This window comes from Vespa crabro, chromosome 4, assembly GCF_910589235.1.
Source record: "Vespa crabro chromosome 4, iyVesCrab1.2, whole genome shotgun sequence".
Taxonomy (NCBI): domain Eukaryota; kingdom Metazoa; phylum Arthropoda; class Insecta; order Hymenoptera; family Vespidae; genus Vespa; species Vespa crabro.
Window position 1 is genome coordinate 1,180,297 of NC_060958.1, and position 17,122 is coordinate 1,197,418.

General features: G+C 31.0%; 4 protein-coding genes across 8 annotated transcripts; 1 reads left to right on the forward strand and 3 right to left on the reverse strand.

Moving 5' to 3' along the window:
- Window positions 1-267: 267 nt before the first annotated feature.
- LOC124423289 (tetraspanin-9) lies at window positions 268-7,675 on the forward strand. 2 transcript variants are annotated; one of them, XM_046960856.1, is made up of 5 exons: window positions 268-437; window positions 5,176-5,290; window positions 6,163-6,354; window positions 6,440-6,622; window positions 6,705-7,675. In XM_046960856.1, the coding sequence occupies exons 2-5, from the start codon at window positions 5,228-5,230 to the stop codon at window positions 7,038-7,040; spliced, it is 774 nt and encodes a 257-aa protein (XP_046816812.1). In that variant the 5' UTR covers window positions 268-437; window positions 5,176-5,227; the 3' UTR covers window positions 7,041-7,675. The 2 variants fall into 2 exon arrangements, with proteins under 2 accessions (XP_046816812.1, XP_046816811.1); XM_046960855.1 differs by lacking the exon at window positions 268-437 and adding an exon at window positions 5,459-5,758.
- Window positions 7,632-10,671, reverse strand: LOC124423290. 2 transcript variants are annotated; one of them, XM_046960858.1, is made up of 3 exons: window positions 9,924-10,671; window positions 8,153-8,503; window positions 7,632-8,074 (listed from the first exon to the last, which is right to left on the reverse strand). In XM_046960858.1, the coding sequence occupies exons 1-3, from the start codon at window positions 10,071-10,073 to the stop codon at window positions 7,991-7,993; spliced, it is 585 nt and encodes a 194-aa protein (XP_046816814.1). In that variant the 5' UTR covers window positions 10,074-10,671; the 3' UTR covers window positions 7,632-7,990. The 2 variants fall into 2 exon arrangements, with proteins under 2 accessions (XP_046816814.1, XP_046816813.1); XM_046960857.1 differs by having other exon boundaries at window positions 7,632-8,503.
- A 140-nt stretch (window positions 10,672-10,811) lies between these two features.
- On the reverse strand, window positions 10,812-12,993 carry LOC124423285 (dentin sialophosphoprotein-like). 2 transcript variants are annotated; one of them, XM_046960850.1, is made up of 4 exons: window positions 12,751-12,993; window positions 11,827-12,682; window positions 11,435-11,682; window positions 10,812-11,298 (listed from the first exon to the last, which is right to left on the reverse strand). In XM_046960850.1, exons 1-4 carry the CDS (start codon window positions 12,859-12,861, stop codon window positions 10,918-10,920), a joined length of 1,596 nt encoding a protein of 531 aa, XP_046816806.1. In that variant the 5' UTR covers window positions 12,862-12,993; the 3' UTR covers window positions 10,812-10,917. The 2 variants fall into 2 exon arrangements, with proteins under 2 accessions (XP_046816806.1, XP_046816805.1); XM_046960849.1 differs by having other exon boundaries at window positions 11,435-12,682; window positions 12,751-12,978.
- Window positions 12,994-13,439: 446 nt separating this feature from the next.
- On the reverse strand, window positions 13,440-16,349 carry LOC124423287. Of its 2 annotated transcripts, XM_046960852.1 has the most exons (8): window positions 16,166-16,349; window positions 15,140-15,332; window positions 14,858-15,070; window positions 14,682-14,716; window positions 14,553-14,606; window positions 14,251-14,458; window positions 13,869-14,170; window positions 13,440-13,781 (listed from the first exon to the last, which is right to left on the reverse strand). In XM_046960852.1, exons 1-8 carry the CDS (start codon window positions 16,283-16,285, stop codon window positions 13,725-13,727), a joined length of 1,182 nt encoding a protein of 393 aa, XP_046816808.1. In that variant the 5' UTR covers window positions 16,286-16,349; the 3' UTR covers window positions 13,440-13,724. The 2 variants fall into 2 exon arrangements, with proteins under 2 accessions (XP_046816808.1, XP_046816807.1); XM_046960851.1 differs by having other exon boundaries at window positions 14,682-15,070; window positions 16,166-16,345.
- Between the last annotated feature and the right edge of the window lie 773 nt (window positions 16,350-17,122).

The window sequence follows — 17,122 nt, forward strand, 5'->3', positions numbered from 1 at the left end:
GAAAAAAAGAAAAAAAGAAAAACAAAATTCTAAAAAGAAATAAATAGTAATTTTTTTTTAGGATTATAATCATCGTGCTTAATCGAAATCTTTTAAAAATGAATCAATAGTAAGATTGATTCTTGATCGCGATCATTGGACTCAATCGATCGTTTTTAGTTAAGTCGAAACAAACTCGCTGGATCACCATGAGATGGCGGTTGTCTCAAAAGATCTTTTGAAGAGAGGATGGAGAACGGATGTGCGAGGAGAATTCTGCCCGGCGTTTCGTCTGCAGTCGATTCGCGTACTCGAAACAGTCGCCGTAAACGCGACTCGACCTTTGACTGCAGCATCCATGAAGAAGCTTTTGTGATTCGAGAAAGAAAGAAAAATAGAATTTTCTTTGACAACATTCAAAAGGAAGATCCCATTTAAATAATTTCTCTTAAAGATACGTAAGTTATCTCACAAAAGTGATTTTATTAAGAAGATATGATCATATTTTCGCGCCTTTAACAACGATTCTCATTCTCGAATTTCGATATTATTCGAATTTCTCGTAAAAAAGGATAAAATGTATGATCAAGAGGCTCCTCGTGACATTCGTGAAAATATCCTCATTATATTTTTTCCTTTCATTTTTTTTTTTCTTTTTTTATCTTTTTATTCCTTTACTTTCGATATTTTATGCAATGGCAATGCATGTTAGTATACAATTACGCGATTGCGTCACGAATTCCAATGCACGTATATATGTACACACAGAGCTCGTTCTTTTCTAAGAGAAGCTTTTTTAAATGCAAAACGATCCCATTTGTTGTTCTGAATTATACATTCTGAGTGAGACATACACAATATCGATTATTTTCGTTTCTATTACTTTTTTATTCTTTTCTCTCTTTTTTCTTTTTTTTTTCTATTCTTTTTTTTCCTAAGCGACTCTAACTACTTCGTCGTTATTTTCTTGTCTTTTCCTTCTTTTTTTCTTTTTTTTTAATAATTTTTTATCATCCATTTTTTTGTCAAACGTTTTCGCTAAAAATTTACAAAAAATATACGAAGGAAATCTACGAGATATTTTATTCTCTACAAGTGGACATTGTTACGTAAGAAAAGTCGACTACGTGCATTATGCGATAACGATCTCCCGTCGAAGTTCATAATGAAGTTAATGCGAAACGTAAGATGAAACGTAATCTCTTAGAAGGTAAACGGTTCTTCAATGACATTTTGCAAATGAATTCTATGATTTGTGAATGAATTTATCTGAAAGAACTAGAAGAAGAAGGAAAGAAAAAAAAAGAAAAAAAAAAACGTTTCGATATTAATAAAACATAAATGATAATTTTCATTTAAAAGAAAATACAAATGATAAAATAATAAAGAAAATTTAATCGTTTGACAATTTTCATTTTCTCGACGATTTCATATTTAAATAAATAAAGAAAGTAAATATTTATTAATGTAACGATATTTCTCGGACAATGACAACAAGTAAAAATCGATCGTGCGAAAAATGAAGGCTACGTAGTAGCAACGTCACGTAGTCGATTTCTCTTCCCACGAAACACAACGAATACAATCAAAGTTTATACATTATGTTCATTGAAACGAAGCAACGAACGTATTGTATTATTTGCCGATTATTTTCTTTTTTATTTCTAATGCTCGTGGGAAGGAAAAAAAAAAAAGAAAATGTTATTGAAGAAGCAACTTAGAACGTATACGAACGGCACCGCTAATAAGACGTGACGGTGTGTGAAACTCGTTCATATAAAAAGAAGAACACGTTATTCGTTTTTCCTCTTCGCATTTCTTTCTTTCGTATTCGGAGATATCCGTTCTATCTAACCATAACTATAAGTACATATGTATCATTGCGATTCGAGACGTTTCTGTTATGAAAATATTTTCATCTTGATGAAACATATATACATATATAAAACATGTATAAACGATAACCCCTTTAAATGTAATCCCTCGTTCGAGAAACCGATCACGTACACGCCGTGTGGAATTAAATGATGTCGCGTTGATAAATGTGCCGGCCCTTTGTTCCCGATACTGCATGCACCGTTAAGTCTATCTTTTTCTTTCTCGTACGTGGGAGGGTCTAAAACGTGCGTTCGCATATTATGTCATTATTATCATACCAAGATCATTCAATTAATTATGAACTATTTATATATACACATATACATATACGCACATATATATATATATATATATATATATATATGCATCTTCATAGATATGACATGTTTATGCGAATTGATCTATCTATCGATCGATGTTAACTCAAAATAAGACATCGAGAAAACCAGAAAGTTTTTTTTTTTAATGATGATAAAGGAATATTTTCATTACTACTATTTGTTCATCTTTCCACGATTACGTCACGTGGGAAGTTGTAAGCACGTAGGTCGCATTAATGCTAATATGCAATAGCGTGGATAGAGAAAGAGAGTGAGAGTAAAAGATGAATAGAGATACAGATAGACAGAGAAAGAGAGATAAATAGAGAGAGAGAGAGAGAGAGAGAAAGAGAGAGAATTGTGTCGTGTTATCTCTTTTACGTTTAGGCACCATCCACAACGATGGGTAACTAACGGTGAGGAGCGGGGAGATCATAGATGATTGCAAATTGTCCGCAATTGGCAGGAAGTCGAGGCAGGGGGAACAGTTTCTACGCCCCCTCGTAACTCTCTTCGACGTTCATTAGCGCAGTCGCTTCTGCGGTTCCATTTCCCTCGAGCGAATTGATTTCAAGTACGATTAACGCCCTCGTACGAAAGAAATATTAACGTGTAACGAACCTTTCTTGCCCTAAGTATACCTCTGCGTACACCTGCCGTTCAATGAATTTTCGACGAGTTTTCATAATAATTGATAAGCTTTAATAAAATTTACGTTTACCACGTAAACGTAATTTTATATATCCGAAGACTAAACATTCTTATCTATATTGGATATATATTTATTTATTATTTTCTTTTCTTTTTTTTTTTCCTTTTTTATAATCGAAAGATCGATTCGCGAGAAATTAAACGAATTATATATATATACATATTTCTTACAGTCACTGGTTATAAAATGAGAACCATAATGAACGCGTTTAACACTAAAGTTTCGATAAGGTAAATCAATATTATACAAGAGCGATAACGTATGTATGTGTATGAAATAAAAAAAGGAGAGAAAAAGAGAGAGAGAGAGAGAGAGTTATGAAACAAAGGAAGAAAAGAAAGAGAAGTCAAAATCATAAAAACGAATCTACTTTGAAATCGCGAATGTAGAAATGCCAAGAACACGTGGTCGAGTTCGTATCAACGAGTGACTTGTTTCGCGCGCGTTTTCATAGCGTGTTGACGCACGCACATACGCACACGAATATATATTCAAGGTAAAAGCTTCTCTCTTCTTCTCTCCCTCTCTTTTCCTCTCTTTCTCCCTATCTCACTCTCTTTTTCTGTCGTGTTTTAGCGCAACGAGAAACTTCCTACGTTACTGCTTCCTCGTTAATTTCTTGATTAGACCACGTATTTATCTATGTGTATGTACACGCGTGTGTGTCTGTATGTGTGTATGTATATATGTATATAAATATATATATATATATATATATATATATATATATATATAACTCGTATCGTTTCTATAATGAGAGGATCTATGAAGTTCGTCTGCTACGATCGTTGATCGCACGGATTGGATTAGGAATTATTAGAGTGTCTATTCACCGAGAGAGAGAGAGAGAGAGAGAGAGAGAGAGAGAGAGAGAGAGAGAGAGAGAGACATCAGGACTCACATAAATCGTGCGAGCTGTTTCTTCGAGATACGATTAGAGAGTGCGATAATCCGCATGGCTGCCTCATCGAGAGAAAACTTTAATAATTCAGTGAAATCGCTCGTACGAGTGTATACGTCTACTATTACTACTACATAAGATCATCTATGAAGGAAAGAGAAAAAAAAATATGTATATATATATATATATATATATATATATATATATATATCTATATGACGACACGCGAACGGAAATAAAAATTACATGTATGTTCCTCTGTGTCTTGAATAAAAATAAAAAAATGATCCGAACGGTTTGATAATGTTAGGAATGAATTAATTAATATCGTAGATAAATAGCGTAATCAATCAGTATTTACAAAATTACACAACGAAGGATTTCACTTTTTCTTATACCATAATTGTCTGTTGGACGATAGAAAAATATAAAAAAGCAAAAAAAAAAAAAAAAAAAAAGAAAAGGAAAACAAGACAAAGAAAAAATTTTACCAGACGACGCTATTTGATTGCACTTGTTTTTCTTGTCTTTTTTTTTCTCTTCTTTTTTTTCTTTTTTTCTTTTTTTTTTCTTTTTTAAATTATTCTATCTGTCATTCTATCTACCGTGAGTACTCGCTAGGAAAGTGACGTAGGTTCGACCTCTATTGTGGCGTACCCTTCGAAGGAGATATCATTAAAAGCAATCCCTTCCTATCTCTCTTTCTCCCTACTTTCTTTTATAAATCCACGCGATCTCAATACCGTGATCGCGATTGTAAGAGCGTGTAGGTGAGAGGCCGTGTCTGCGGTGTGTCCCGTTAGGGGACCTAGAAGGCCCACCGGGGCCGGAGAGTCAATCGTATCGAGCTTGGTCCCAGATACATTACGGGACGGATCCTCGTTCGAGGAGGATCGTTATTTTGCTAGTATAGTTCGGCACATTCTGTCGAATTGTTTATTTCGTGTTCGTGTATTTTTTAAAGAGAAAGAAATAAATAATTCGCGATTATTTACTTTTTTCTCTTCCTCTCTCTCTCTCTCTCTCTCTCTCTCTCTCTCTCTCTTTCTCTCTTTCGTCGTTTTTTACATGTAAAAAAAGAACAAAAAGAAAAAGGAAAAGAAGAAAAAGAAAAAGGATTATGGATAAATTGAAAGAAATGATTGATTTCCGATGGATTTCCTTCAAAGATTAAATCCTCTTTAATCTCAGTGATATAGAAGAGATATAATGTCAGTGAATGAAAAACACAAAAATAAAAAAAGAAAAGAAACGAAGAAAATGTTTGAAACGTCTGAGATATATGTATATTCATGTATTTGTATTGGTGAAAGATTATTTCCGTTTGTTTTTTGTTCGCGGTAAAGATCGTTGATGTCCTCCATCCTTCATTTTCAAACTTCTAGGAAACAGTGTCAGTTCCCCATCGGAGGAACTTGAAGGAAGTGGGATTGAACCATGGGTCGCACAGGATACACGTGCATAAGGCACGTCTTTTGCTCTCTCAACGTTCTCATATGGGTATGTAAATGTACAATCATACATATATATATATATATACATATATGTATTTACATACATATATATATACATACATATATATAAATACATATAGATACATACATACATACATACATACATAAATACATATAAGATGTTCTCGTTTATTAAGTTTGTCCTTCTTTTTAGTAGTTACATTAGCTTACAAGAGTTAACCCGTTAACGGGTTTTTGTCACAGACTTCCGAAAGTCTAGAAATTTTATGCGAGTCGCATACACGGCTAGGAAAAGTTGACCGACATGGATCAGAATCGAATGGAAAAAGTGGAGAACGGCACTCGGAACGACGGGCATTGTAATTTGCTCGGTGCATTCCAGTGCACTTTCCGGCCTCTCGAATTTATTGCCACTCTTCGAAACATTCGCTACGAGAACGGGGGAGACTCTAAACGGGACGTTGAACCGTGCTCTATGAGCTATGAACTTACGGTATCTAAGTAGACGATGATCCACGCCACTTTGCCCGTTCTATCGACGAGAAATTTGCTTTGAGTTACGCGTTATAATTTTTATACGATTATTTTTCTTCTCCTTCTTCTTCTTCTTCTTCTTCTTCGAAATAATTATATTTACAATGAAAAATATCTTTGGAATTATAAAAAGAAAAATATGTTTATCGATGAAATTATTATAAATATCGATGGATCGTTAATAAATAATTAAAAGTAACGAAGAAATAATTTAGAATTATAAATTACAAGATCTCTTGGCTAACGAATATCAAAATTTCCCGCCAATTTTTGTGATTCGAACTAATTTATAGTCTAGTGAACTCACGTGAAAATGATTTGTTTCACGTGTAATCTAATCGCGATTGTAATTTATTTTTACAGTTATGCGCTTGTGGAATTTTGGGTGCTGGCCTTTGGTTGAGATTGGCTTACTCTGGATACACGACTTTGGTACCACAATACAGTTTTGCATCGGCTGATTCTTTATTACTAGCAGCAGGATGCGTCACCTTCGTCATTGCTTTCTTTGGATGCTGTGGAGCTTGGTTCCAATCGAGATGCATGCTGATCACGGTAAGCGCAACATATAATTGGCAATTGTCTTGATCAATAGATATTTTTTTTTTGTTCTATCACACATTGCTACATCCTGTTTTAGTACTTCAGTCTCGTTATACTGATGTTCCTGGCTGAATTTATGCTCGGTACACTCGCCTTTATATTCCGTGAACATCTCGCTAGAAGTCTTAAAGAAGAATTGCTATTTGGCATTGAAAGGCATTACAATTTAACGAGAGAACCTGGTACTTTACCTGCTGTTTGGGATCACATACACACTGAGGTAATAATTATGTATAATAAAATTTTATATTTAACGATAAAGAACAGTTCTTCGATTAATATCAAACAATCTTTTATTTTAGTTCCATTGTTGTGGTGTTCGAGATTATACGGATTGGTATCAGATCGATGCTTGGCCAACGGAAGATCGAGTACCAGACTCTTGTTGTATACAAAGAGAAAGGTACTGTGGTAGACTCGATCCTGAAGGATTGAACAAAGAACTTTGGTACAAGGAAGGTTGTGCCTCGGCCATTCAATTATGGCTTGTTACAAGGTTACACGTTGTTGGTACCGTCGGATTGGTCGTTGCTTTTCTTCAATTATTTGGACAAGTAGCCAGTATGATACTCTTTTGCACGGTCAGACAAAAGAAATCCTCACACACGTACAAGAGCTATGACACTACCAATACCTAGAATTTCCGCTGGATCTTAGACGAGAGTAGCGTCTAAGATCCATAAGATTGTCGTTAGATCGACATAATTATATTTCGATTCCGCGACGATCTATTGATCTTTGATGAGAACAATATATGATCGTCTATCTCGCGATATCGTCATGCGTTCTTTTTCTTCTTACGCTCTTTACTAGGAACGAACGAACGAACGAGCGAAGACGAAAAAGTCAAAGAGAAAAAAAAAAAACCCGATATTATTCGAGAATATTTCTCGTTTTATCGTTCGATTATGCTCCTTCGAACTCTTTCAAGAGAAAGGTTTTGTAAATTTTGTTCATACATATATACATATGTCTATATATATATATATATATATATATATATATATATATATATATATACACATATGTATATATGTAAATATATATGTACGTATATCTTTTGATCGAAGCTCTTTCAATCATTAGGAATTAGAATTCGTTTAGCTTTAATTCTTTTAGAGAATGATGCCTGGAATTGTATTTATTTATATCATTATAATTACCTAACTCTCATAGTTTGCTTAGCGCGTGAATAGGATGTTTCTTTCGTTTCGTTTTCTTTATATACATATATATATATATATATATATATATATATATATATATATATATATATATACACACAAATTTTTCTTTTATATATACGTACGAACATATACGTTCATGCGAGCTTGCGATAATATTCTAGAGAAATAGTCATCTACAAGACTCAAAGGACGATTAGAAAATATTCCAGCTTCTTATCGTTACTTTCTTCAAACTTTCTTTAGTCACGCCAAAAATGTTGTTTTTTTTTTTTTATCGTTTATTTAAATAAAACTTTATACGAACATCTCGTTCGATGGCGTCTTTTTTTCTTTTTTTCTTTTTTTTTTTTTTTTTTTGAACCCAACAAGAAATAACAATCGTTCGATAGTCATTTAATTCATTAAAGTCCAATTAATTTTCCTCCGATCTGATCTAATGCTTCATTGATATTTTCTCCCACTTTCTTCTTAATATTTTGCGTCGACTGAGAAAAGAAACACATAATTGTGATAAAAATGATCGATGAAGAAACATTGAAATTAATTGTTCGCTCGATACTTACCCCAAATACGGAATTCAAAAAATTACTGAAATTTTCATAGCCATTAATCAAAGCTTTTCCAATACCGGCCAAATTACTTCCCGTATTACCATATTTTTCTTCTTCCTTTATTCGATCCAATAAAGGTATCGGCATAAAGAAATTCACGAGTAAATCATTGAACGGCAATGAAATCGTTTTTTCTACTAGCGATTGTTCAGATTCGTTTTCTAGATGAACAGTTTCTTGAGTTTTTGGAAAATTGGTAAAAATATTAGAAGGATATCGAAGGGATTCCAAAGATTTACGTCCTTGATCTAAGATTTCGGATTTAATTGCGATAACCGGGATGACGTTTCTCGCTACGATTGTCTGAAACAAATCAAATTTTTGATTGTTTTATTATTAATATATTAAGTATATAACAATGAATTCTTTATGATATATAACATTACGATAATAATGATTAGAAGTCATTGAAAAAATTTACTAGAAAAAAGATGAGAGAATCCTGACAGTAATATAATATACAAGTTTGTAATGATCTATCACGTTACGATGAAATTTCATGAAAATTTGCATATGCCAATAGAACTTTCATTTTTTTTTTTTTTCCTAGTAATTATATATGTATATATGCACATACACATATATGTGTATATTTATTTATTCATCATAGAATTAATTATAACATATTACAAAATAAAGGTTAAAATAAGAAGGTCGGCAATTACTTTTTTGCAATATTTATAGGCGAAGATATTTATATTTATGGATTGGGGTTGATTATGATAATTATTATTCTTTGCTTTTTTTTTTTTTTTTTTTTTTTCCTTTTTTTTTACACCATATTGGAATATCTTTTCACGATGTATTATTACCTCAGCTCGGTAGACAATGATGTTTCTGGCCAATGTAATTGTATTGACAAATCTTCCTATGCCGATTCTTATTGCATCGCCGATTTGACCTAACAATTCCTATAAAAATCGAGGCGAACATTTTTGACCTTTTCGTATTTTCTTTTTTCTTCCTTTCCTTTTATTTTCTCAACGAATGGCAAATATAAAAAGATAAATATAGAGAAAGAGAGGAATGAAGAGAGAGAGAAAGAGAGAGAGAGAGAGAAAAAGAGAGAGAGAGAGAGAGAGAAAGAGAGAGAGAGAGAGAAAAAGAAAGAGAGAAAAAGAGAGAGAGAGAGAAAGCGAAAAAACATTTTTGACCTTTTCGTATTTTTTTTTCTTCTTTTCCTTTTTTTTCTCAACGAATGGCAAATATAAAAAGATAAATATAGAGAAAGAAAGAGAGCGAGAGAGAGAGAGAAAGAGAGAGAGAGAGAGAGAGAGAGAGAGAGAGAGAGAGAGAAAGCGAAAGAAACCACTTTCGAATAAAAACTCGAATTGAAAGAAAAAAAAAAAGAAATTTCTCCTTCGCTTGTCTAAAATCGATCATTAATAAATATTTCTGCGTAATCAAAAACTTTCGCAATATAATGTGTAATTACAACAATCGTGATACGCCTTAAAATAATAATAATAACAATAATAATAATAATAATAATAATAATAATAATAATAATAATAATAGTAATAATAATAATAATAATAATAATAATAATAATAATAATAATAATAATAATAATAATAATAATAATTTTAAAGCTTCTCTTAATAATCTGTTCGTAATTTCTCTATGCAATTTTTCGTCGGAGCTACTGATAATGCAATATTATAATACGAAAAATGAACGATGAATTTAATAGAAAAAATTGGATTATTATCGAAAATCTTACTTGTGCTTTCTCCAGTTTCGATGGCTTTTGAATGTTTTCTACGTTCAATTCTTCGGTGCTGAGAAGGAATTTCGTTGGTTCTTCTATGGGATAACAGTTTGATGTAGGGAGACACAGAAGGAGAAACTCGAAAATCGTAAAAAGTAGCATTTTATTTGAAAAAGCAATCACTCGATAAAATTCTCAACGTGGCTATTCTGAAATTCTGATACTAATAAAAATGTTGCAACGTGAATAATTAATATATGAGAAATGATTCTAATTTAATAAAAAAAAGAAAAGTAAAGTTGATTTGAAAGGTGTTTTGAAAAGTTAGTATCTAATGCAGATTAATAAAAAAAAAAAAAAAAAGAAAAAAAAGAAAAAAAAAAGAAAAAAGAAAAGAAAAGAAATAGACACACCTGTTGTATTGTAAAGTAACAATTTGATTCGTTAATTAAAAACGTTTTAATTTTTATAAAATATCAAATGATCGTTTGGAGTTATCGTTTTATAATAATAATATCGATTTACTTTATTTCACTGATTTTTTGTTTAATTCGTCGACAGTACATTCCTGCACGTTTAATATCACGAAAATTATTCAAATTTATTTTATTATTATGAATTAAATAATAATTTTCAATGAATTATTGTTCCGTACGTAATGCTGTTCACTCATTGACTGACGAAGCTGCAATAGTTGGTAACGGACACGAAGTATTCTTACGACACTCAGTTACTTTCATTTTTAGTATTATTGCTCCGTGTAGAAAGCAATGTGTTAACTATGTTAACATCTTACAACGACTACAATAACAAAATCTTTGGAAAATATTATTCAATGTTTAATTATATTTGATCACAGATAAGATCGATTGTTAATGGGTAAATTATTAATACAAAAGATATTTATTCATTCATTATATTTCATTGTATAATTTTGATTAATGTTTTTATTGTTTTACATATAATGGATATAAGACATAGTCGATTATTAATTGGAAACAAAACCTTAAATGCCAAGCAATGATGTTAAACTTTTGGGTAAGATTGAATCTAAGAATTTTACAACTGCTTCTAAAATATTGCTTAGTAACGATTCAATAAGATTAAATATACTTTCGAGGAGATTGATTATAGCATCTACCAAGTATCCTACTATGTTTGTGGGATTAGATAATATGTTATATAGAAGATTAACAATTCCTTGAAGTAGGTTTCCTAATACAGATGGTATAGATGTTATAAGTTTAACTATGCCTCCGACAAGTGATATGACCAAGTTTACTATGCCTCCGATAAGTGATGTGACCAAGTTTATTATGCCTCTGATAAGTGATGTGACCAAGTTTATTATGGGATTCAGTATGGAAGCCAATAGATTATATACAAACTGTAAAATAAATAAAAATAATTGTTCAATACAAAGTATAACGAAGAGACAATAAATAGTAAAGATTTTTGTAATTTTTTATGCCTTAAGTTATAAGCAGAAATATTTAATATGTTAAAAGATTACTATAACATACTTCTACTAAGTTAGACAAGATATTCCCTCCAGACATTGAACTGTTTTCTCCTGTTCCTGTTAAGCTAGTCCCAGTGTTATCATTATTATTATTATTATTATTGCTAGAATTATCAGATGATCCTGTATTATTATTATCTTCACTTCTTTTGTGTTTTTTATCGTTATTGTCGTTTTTGGAATTTGAATTATCTTCTGAACTATCATCATTAGAATTATTTTCAGAATTATTCCCCTTTCCTGAATTGTCTTTTTCTTTAGAATTCTTGTTCTTTCCTGAACTATTTTTATGTTTAGAGTCATTGCTGGTTTCTGAACTGTCATTGTCTTTAGATTGATTGCTGTCTTCTGAACTGTTGCCATCTTTAGAATCATTGCTGTTTTTTGAACTGCCTTTTTCTTTAGAATTCTTGTTCTTTCCTGAACTATTTTTATGTTTAGAGTCATTGCTGGTTTCTGAACTGTCATTGTCTTTAGATTGATTGCTGTCTTCTGAACTGTTGCCATCTTTAGAATCATTGCTGTTTTTTGAACTGCCTTTTTCTTTAGAATTATTATTTTTTCCTGAACTATTTTTATGTTTAGAATCATTGCTGGTTTCTGAACTGTCATTGTCTTTAGATTGATTGCTGTCTTCTGAACTGTTGCCATCTTTAGAGTCATTGCTATTTCCTGAACTGCCTTTTTCTTTAGAATTATTATTTTTTCCTGAACTATTTTTATGTTTAGAATCATTGCTGGTTTCTGAACTGTCATTGTCTTTAGATTGATTGCTGTCTTCTGAACTGTTGCCATCTTTAGAGTCATTGCTATTTCCTGAACTGCCTTTTTCTTTAGAATTATTATTTTTTCCTGAACTATCTTTTTGTTTAGAGTCATTGCTGGTTTCTGAACTATTTTCGTTGTCTTCTGTACTTTGTTGTTTGCTATTTCCAGTCTTTCCAGTGTTTATAGAACTACTTCCACTTCCATTGTTTATATTGGAGTTATTACCTGCTCCGTCTTTTGAGCCATGTGATTTTTTACTCTCTTCATCGTAATCATCATTTTGTGAATCTTTTGAATTATCAGATTTTGTATGGCCTCCAAATATGTGTCTTAAATGACCATGACCTTCCTTGGAATTTTCATTATTATACTCCAATTTTTTTGAGTTGCTATCATTCGATGTATTGATACTTATATCAGGGTTGTCGTTCTGTGTATTTTCGTTGTTCGTTTTAATTTCCGGATATTCATTTTCGGCCGACTGAGATAAAATATCAACGATTAGAACTTTTATGTTTAAAATATTATTTTATTCCTTTATATACTTACCCTTACGTATCTTAGACCCGATATAAAATTGTCTCGAAATATCGTAGAACGACCCAATACGAGATTCTTTGAAACGATTAAAAGTAAAAACATACATATTAATTTTCCCATCTTCAAAATTGTCCTCTTTTTCCACTTTCGTTATTTCTGAACCGTTCACAGTGGCTTGTAAAAGAAAAATGCAAGGAAGTCGATGAATTACCTGATTATTTATATCATTCCGGGCATTTAAAATGTTCTTTTTTCAGTTTATCGCATTGATAAGATTATTTTAAAATAATCGTTAAGTCGAAGTAAATAAATTGTTTCTTTTTACCAAATTTGTACTCTTCTTAGTGATACGGTTAATTCGTTCGTCCTTGTTAATGACTTAACGTAACTATATCTTCAAATGAATGTATTTGTTATTATTATTTTTTTTTTTTTTCATAAACTTCTAAACAAATGTTGATGCAATCAAATAGATTTCATAAATACTTTGTGAAACTTATACTCCAACAAGGAATCGTTTAGACCCGTAAGAAATTTCCATAGATATGTGATATCATAAATGTTTTATTAAATATTAATTTGTTTAATTATTAAATAATAATAACATAGCAATATTCGTTGAACGACGAACTACGATGGTATTGATAATAAAAAAAGGGGAATATAGAACAAAGAAAATAAAAAAATACTATAAAAAATTATAATTAATGTCGTCATATTTATCATCTCGTTTGTATGATTGCAATCTATGTACCTATTATAATAGATAATTGTTTCTAATAAAAAGTAGTCGACGAATAAATACTTCAGAATAAAAAAAAAAAAAAATAATAAAAAAAAATAATAATAATAAACGAATGCACCAACCATATGAATACTACGTGGTTTTTTTTTTTTTTTACGAAGATCATTCGTAATAATATCAAAAGAAAATAATTATAGAAGTATAAAGTAGTAAGATGATAATAAAGATGGTCCAGTCCTCAGCCAGCATTATTTCTGAGTAATTGATTTACCGCTGTCAATGTGGAAATTGGTATCTGTAAGGAAAAATTTTTGTGATTGAGGTAATTAAGAAGAAAAAATTGAAAATTAAAAATGAAAAAAAAGAACCAACGATCATTTACATTAAAAATATCGTCAAAGAACGATCCTGGTTTATAAGTTTTCGAACTAACAAAAGTGACGTCACTGCCAGCCGAACTGTCGGCGTTCACTCGTGAAATAATTTCTCCTGATGCACTTGCAGATACTCCACCAGATGCAGTTCCTGATGTACCACTAGATGTGGATGCTGTTATCGGAACCGAAACTGGTATCACCGAACTCGAATGTAATATTTGTTTTCTCAATGGACCACTGCGAAATCTTTTTCTTAAGTACCAATGATTTAACAGCGGTTGTTCTTGTGCCGTGTTAACGTTACTACCTACATTGATATAATGTAACGAGTTAGATTATGACATGCTAAAAGTCTATTCATTCATTCGAATTGTTATTATTCCTCACCAACTGCAGCATTTCCATTAGCTCCAGCATTAGCTTCAATGACTCCTTTCGAAGATATTAAGTCATTAACAAGTGGAGTAGCCTCGTTTATCTTTCGATCTTCTTCAATCGATTTATCACGGGAAGTTGGAATCTTTTGTACATTTTCGAATGCACTCTTGCCACTGACATAACCTGTATTCGCATATAGTTCTGCCGACGTACCTGCCTGAATTTTTTTAATTTTTAATTTCCTTTTTTTTTGTATGATCATTACAAATATTATACTACTTATGAATAGTTTTAATTAATCGAATACTTACGTATTTCGACTCGGGAATAGGTTCGTTGATCTGAACTACTGATTTTGAGTTTATCTGAAAAGAAAATTCAAACATTCCATTTAGATGAAATGAAATTTATTGATAGATAAAGACAGAGAAAATATTTACCGCTCTTTGGCTCTTATGATTCTTCGGTATTGAGCCTGAAATTAATTGTATATTTGTGTGACTTGTAGATGGTTTAATTGATGCGGCATTACTAGGTATTGTATCATAATAAACATTATCGGAAGTTCTGACTGCTGGTTGATTATTTCCAAGTCCAGCGTCCGCGAAAAGAGTACCGGCAATAGGATTATTCGAATTTCCACTTCCGTCCAGGATTCCTGCTAGTCCAGCTTTGGCTGATGGTTGATTATTTCCAAGTCCAGCGTTCGCGAAAAGAATACCGGCAATAGGATTATTCGAATTTCCACTTCCGTCTAGGATTCCTCCAAGTCCAGCTCTGGCTGCTGGTCGATTATGTCCAAGACCAGCTTGGGCATATAAACCACCACCTAACAACGATACTTATATATCTTTCTCTTGAAATAAAAAAAAAGAAAAAGAAGAAATTTATTTCTCACCTGTGTTCGCATTATCACCGTTAAGTAGTCCACCTAATCCAGCAGATGCTTGTGGACCAAACGGTGTTCCAGCACTTGCATGAAGTCCTCCACCGGTTTGAGAATTACCAAGAAGACCACCGAGACCAGTTTCAGCATGATATCCAGCAAAATTCACACGAACACCGTCTTTTGTGAATTGTAAAAATGGTAGCTGCGATGAATCAAATGAAATTTTATGTCGGAGCATGTATAGATTGATAATTAAATATCGATTACTTATTATTACTATTATAAATATTATTATAAATATTATAAATATTATTTATTATAACAAAATTATAGACATATAATATTTCATGTTGTTTATCGAATAATATTTGGTCAAAACGTATTCAAGGTTGATATTGTAGCAATTATAGTTTTTATGTACAATTTCAATGAATAATTACGTTTGACAGATAAATTTCAAATTATTCGACATCTTGTCATTTTTCAACTGAAATGATTATCTCTATTATATATACTATTGTTTTAGAAGGTTCAATAGTTCAATAACAATGGAATAGTTTTCGCAAGTCATTTTTCACATATCGGACGGGGAATACTCTGTTCTTTATTTTTCTTTTTTTTTTTTTTCAAATGAATATTCGATAAGTTATTATTTTCCAAGAAAAGATACATAATCGTTTCTTAGTATTTATATGTTTCAAAATTATAAATATTAATAATACGATTAAAATTGTTAAATAATATAATCGGCAGTTGACTATGATTGATGATCTAATCAGATTACGTTAACGTTATTTTCTCTAATTGATTTTATTGTTTCTTTTTCAATTTTTTTTTTTTTTATTTAATTATATTATTTCTTGTTCTTTTAAAATTTTTTTCGTTTTTGTTTCGTTTAAATCGGTTCTATAACAATCTTTAAGTTATCAATTTTTCGAGATATCATTATTGATCATTGATAATTAATTAATTAACATTTTCCAAAGAATGTTTGAAATAATTTATCAAATTTGAAAAAATAAATATATCGCTTACCCCACCGGAAGATTCTTGAACAATATCATCGAGTTTTTTAGCATCGATTAAAAAAGAAAAAAACAAAAAGAGATTCACTGTTAGGAGGACATCGTTAACGTTCACTTTTCTCGTCGCCATCTTCTTCTATACTGAACGAATCAGGTAAGGCTGCTGCCAACCAACACTAATTTCTACAAATGAAGCTATCTCCGGTAGTAGGGAGAAACACAGACGATTGAACGTTAATATCATCGGTAAACATCATGTCATTTCTTCGATTTGTCATGGATAGTTACATACAGGTAAAAATTTATAAATTAGTATCGTTGAAATGAAATGAATAAAAATTTTAGACTTTGATCCTTTCAAATGTCACGATCATTAAAAAATCAGATGGCGATCTTATATATTATATTTTATAGCAACGTGAATAAATTCTTCCTCTTCTTTTATTATTTTTTCTTTTCTTCCTCGTTATTATAGTTTTTTTCTTTTATCTTTTAATCGTCATAATTAGGCAACTTTTATAATACGATTTTTAATACGCGTAATATTACCTAATATATATATATATATGTATATATATATATATATATATATATATATATATATATATATATATATATATATATAACGTGTGTCTCTCTTCGAAGAGAAAACATACTGTTCGACGATACAATATTAATAATTAACGTCGATAGTCAGCTTAAAAATAAATGTTTTTTTTTTTCTTTTTTTTAACCTTTTAATCATGTAAAAAATATTCACCTCATTTATGTTTTATTCATGAAGCTTTTGTTCGTACATTCGAAGCCTATCATTTACATATACGTATATATCTATGTATACATATGTATATATCTATGCATACATATCACGTATGTTCGTTCTCTGTTCTTTTTAAAATTTATTGAATTCGAGAGATACCTTGATTTTGTCTTTATTTTTTTGTCAATCAAAAATATATATATAGGA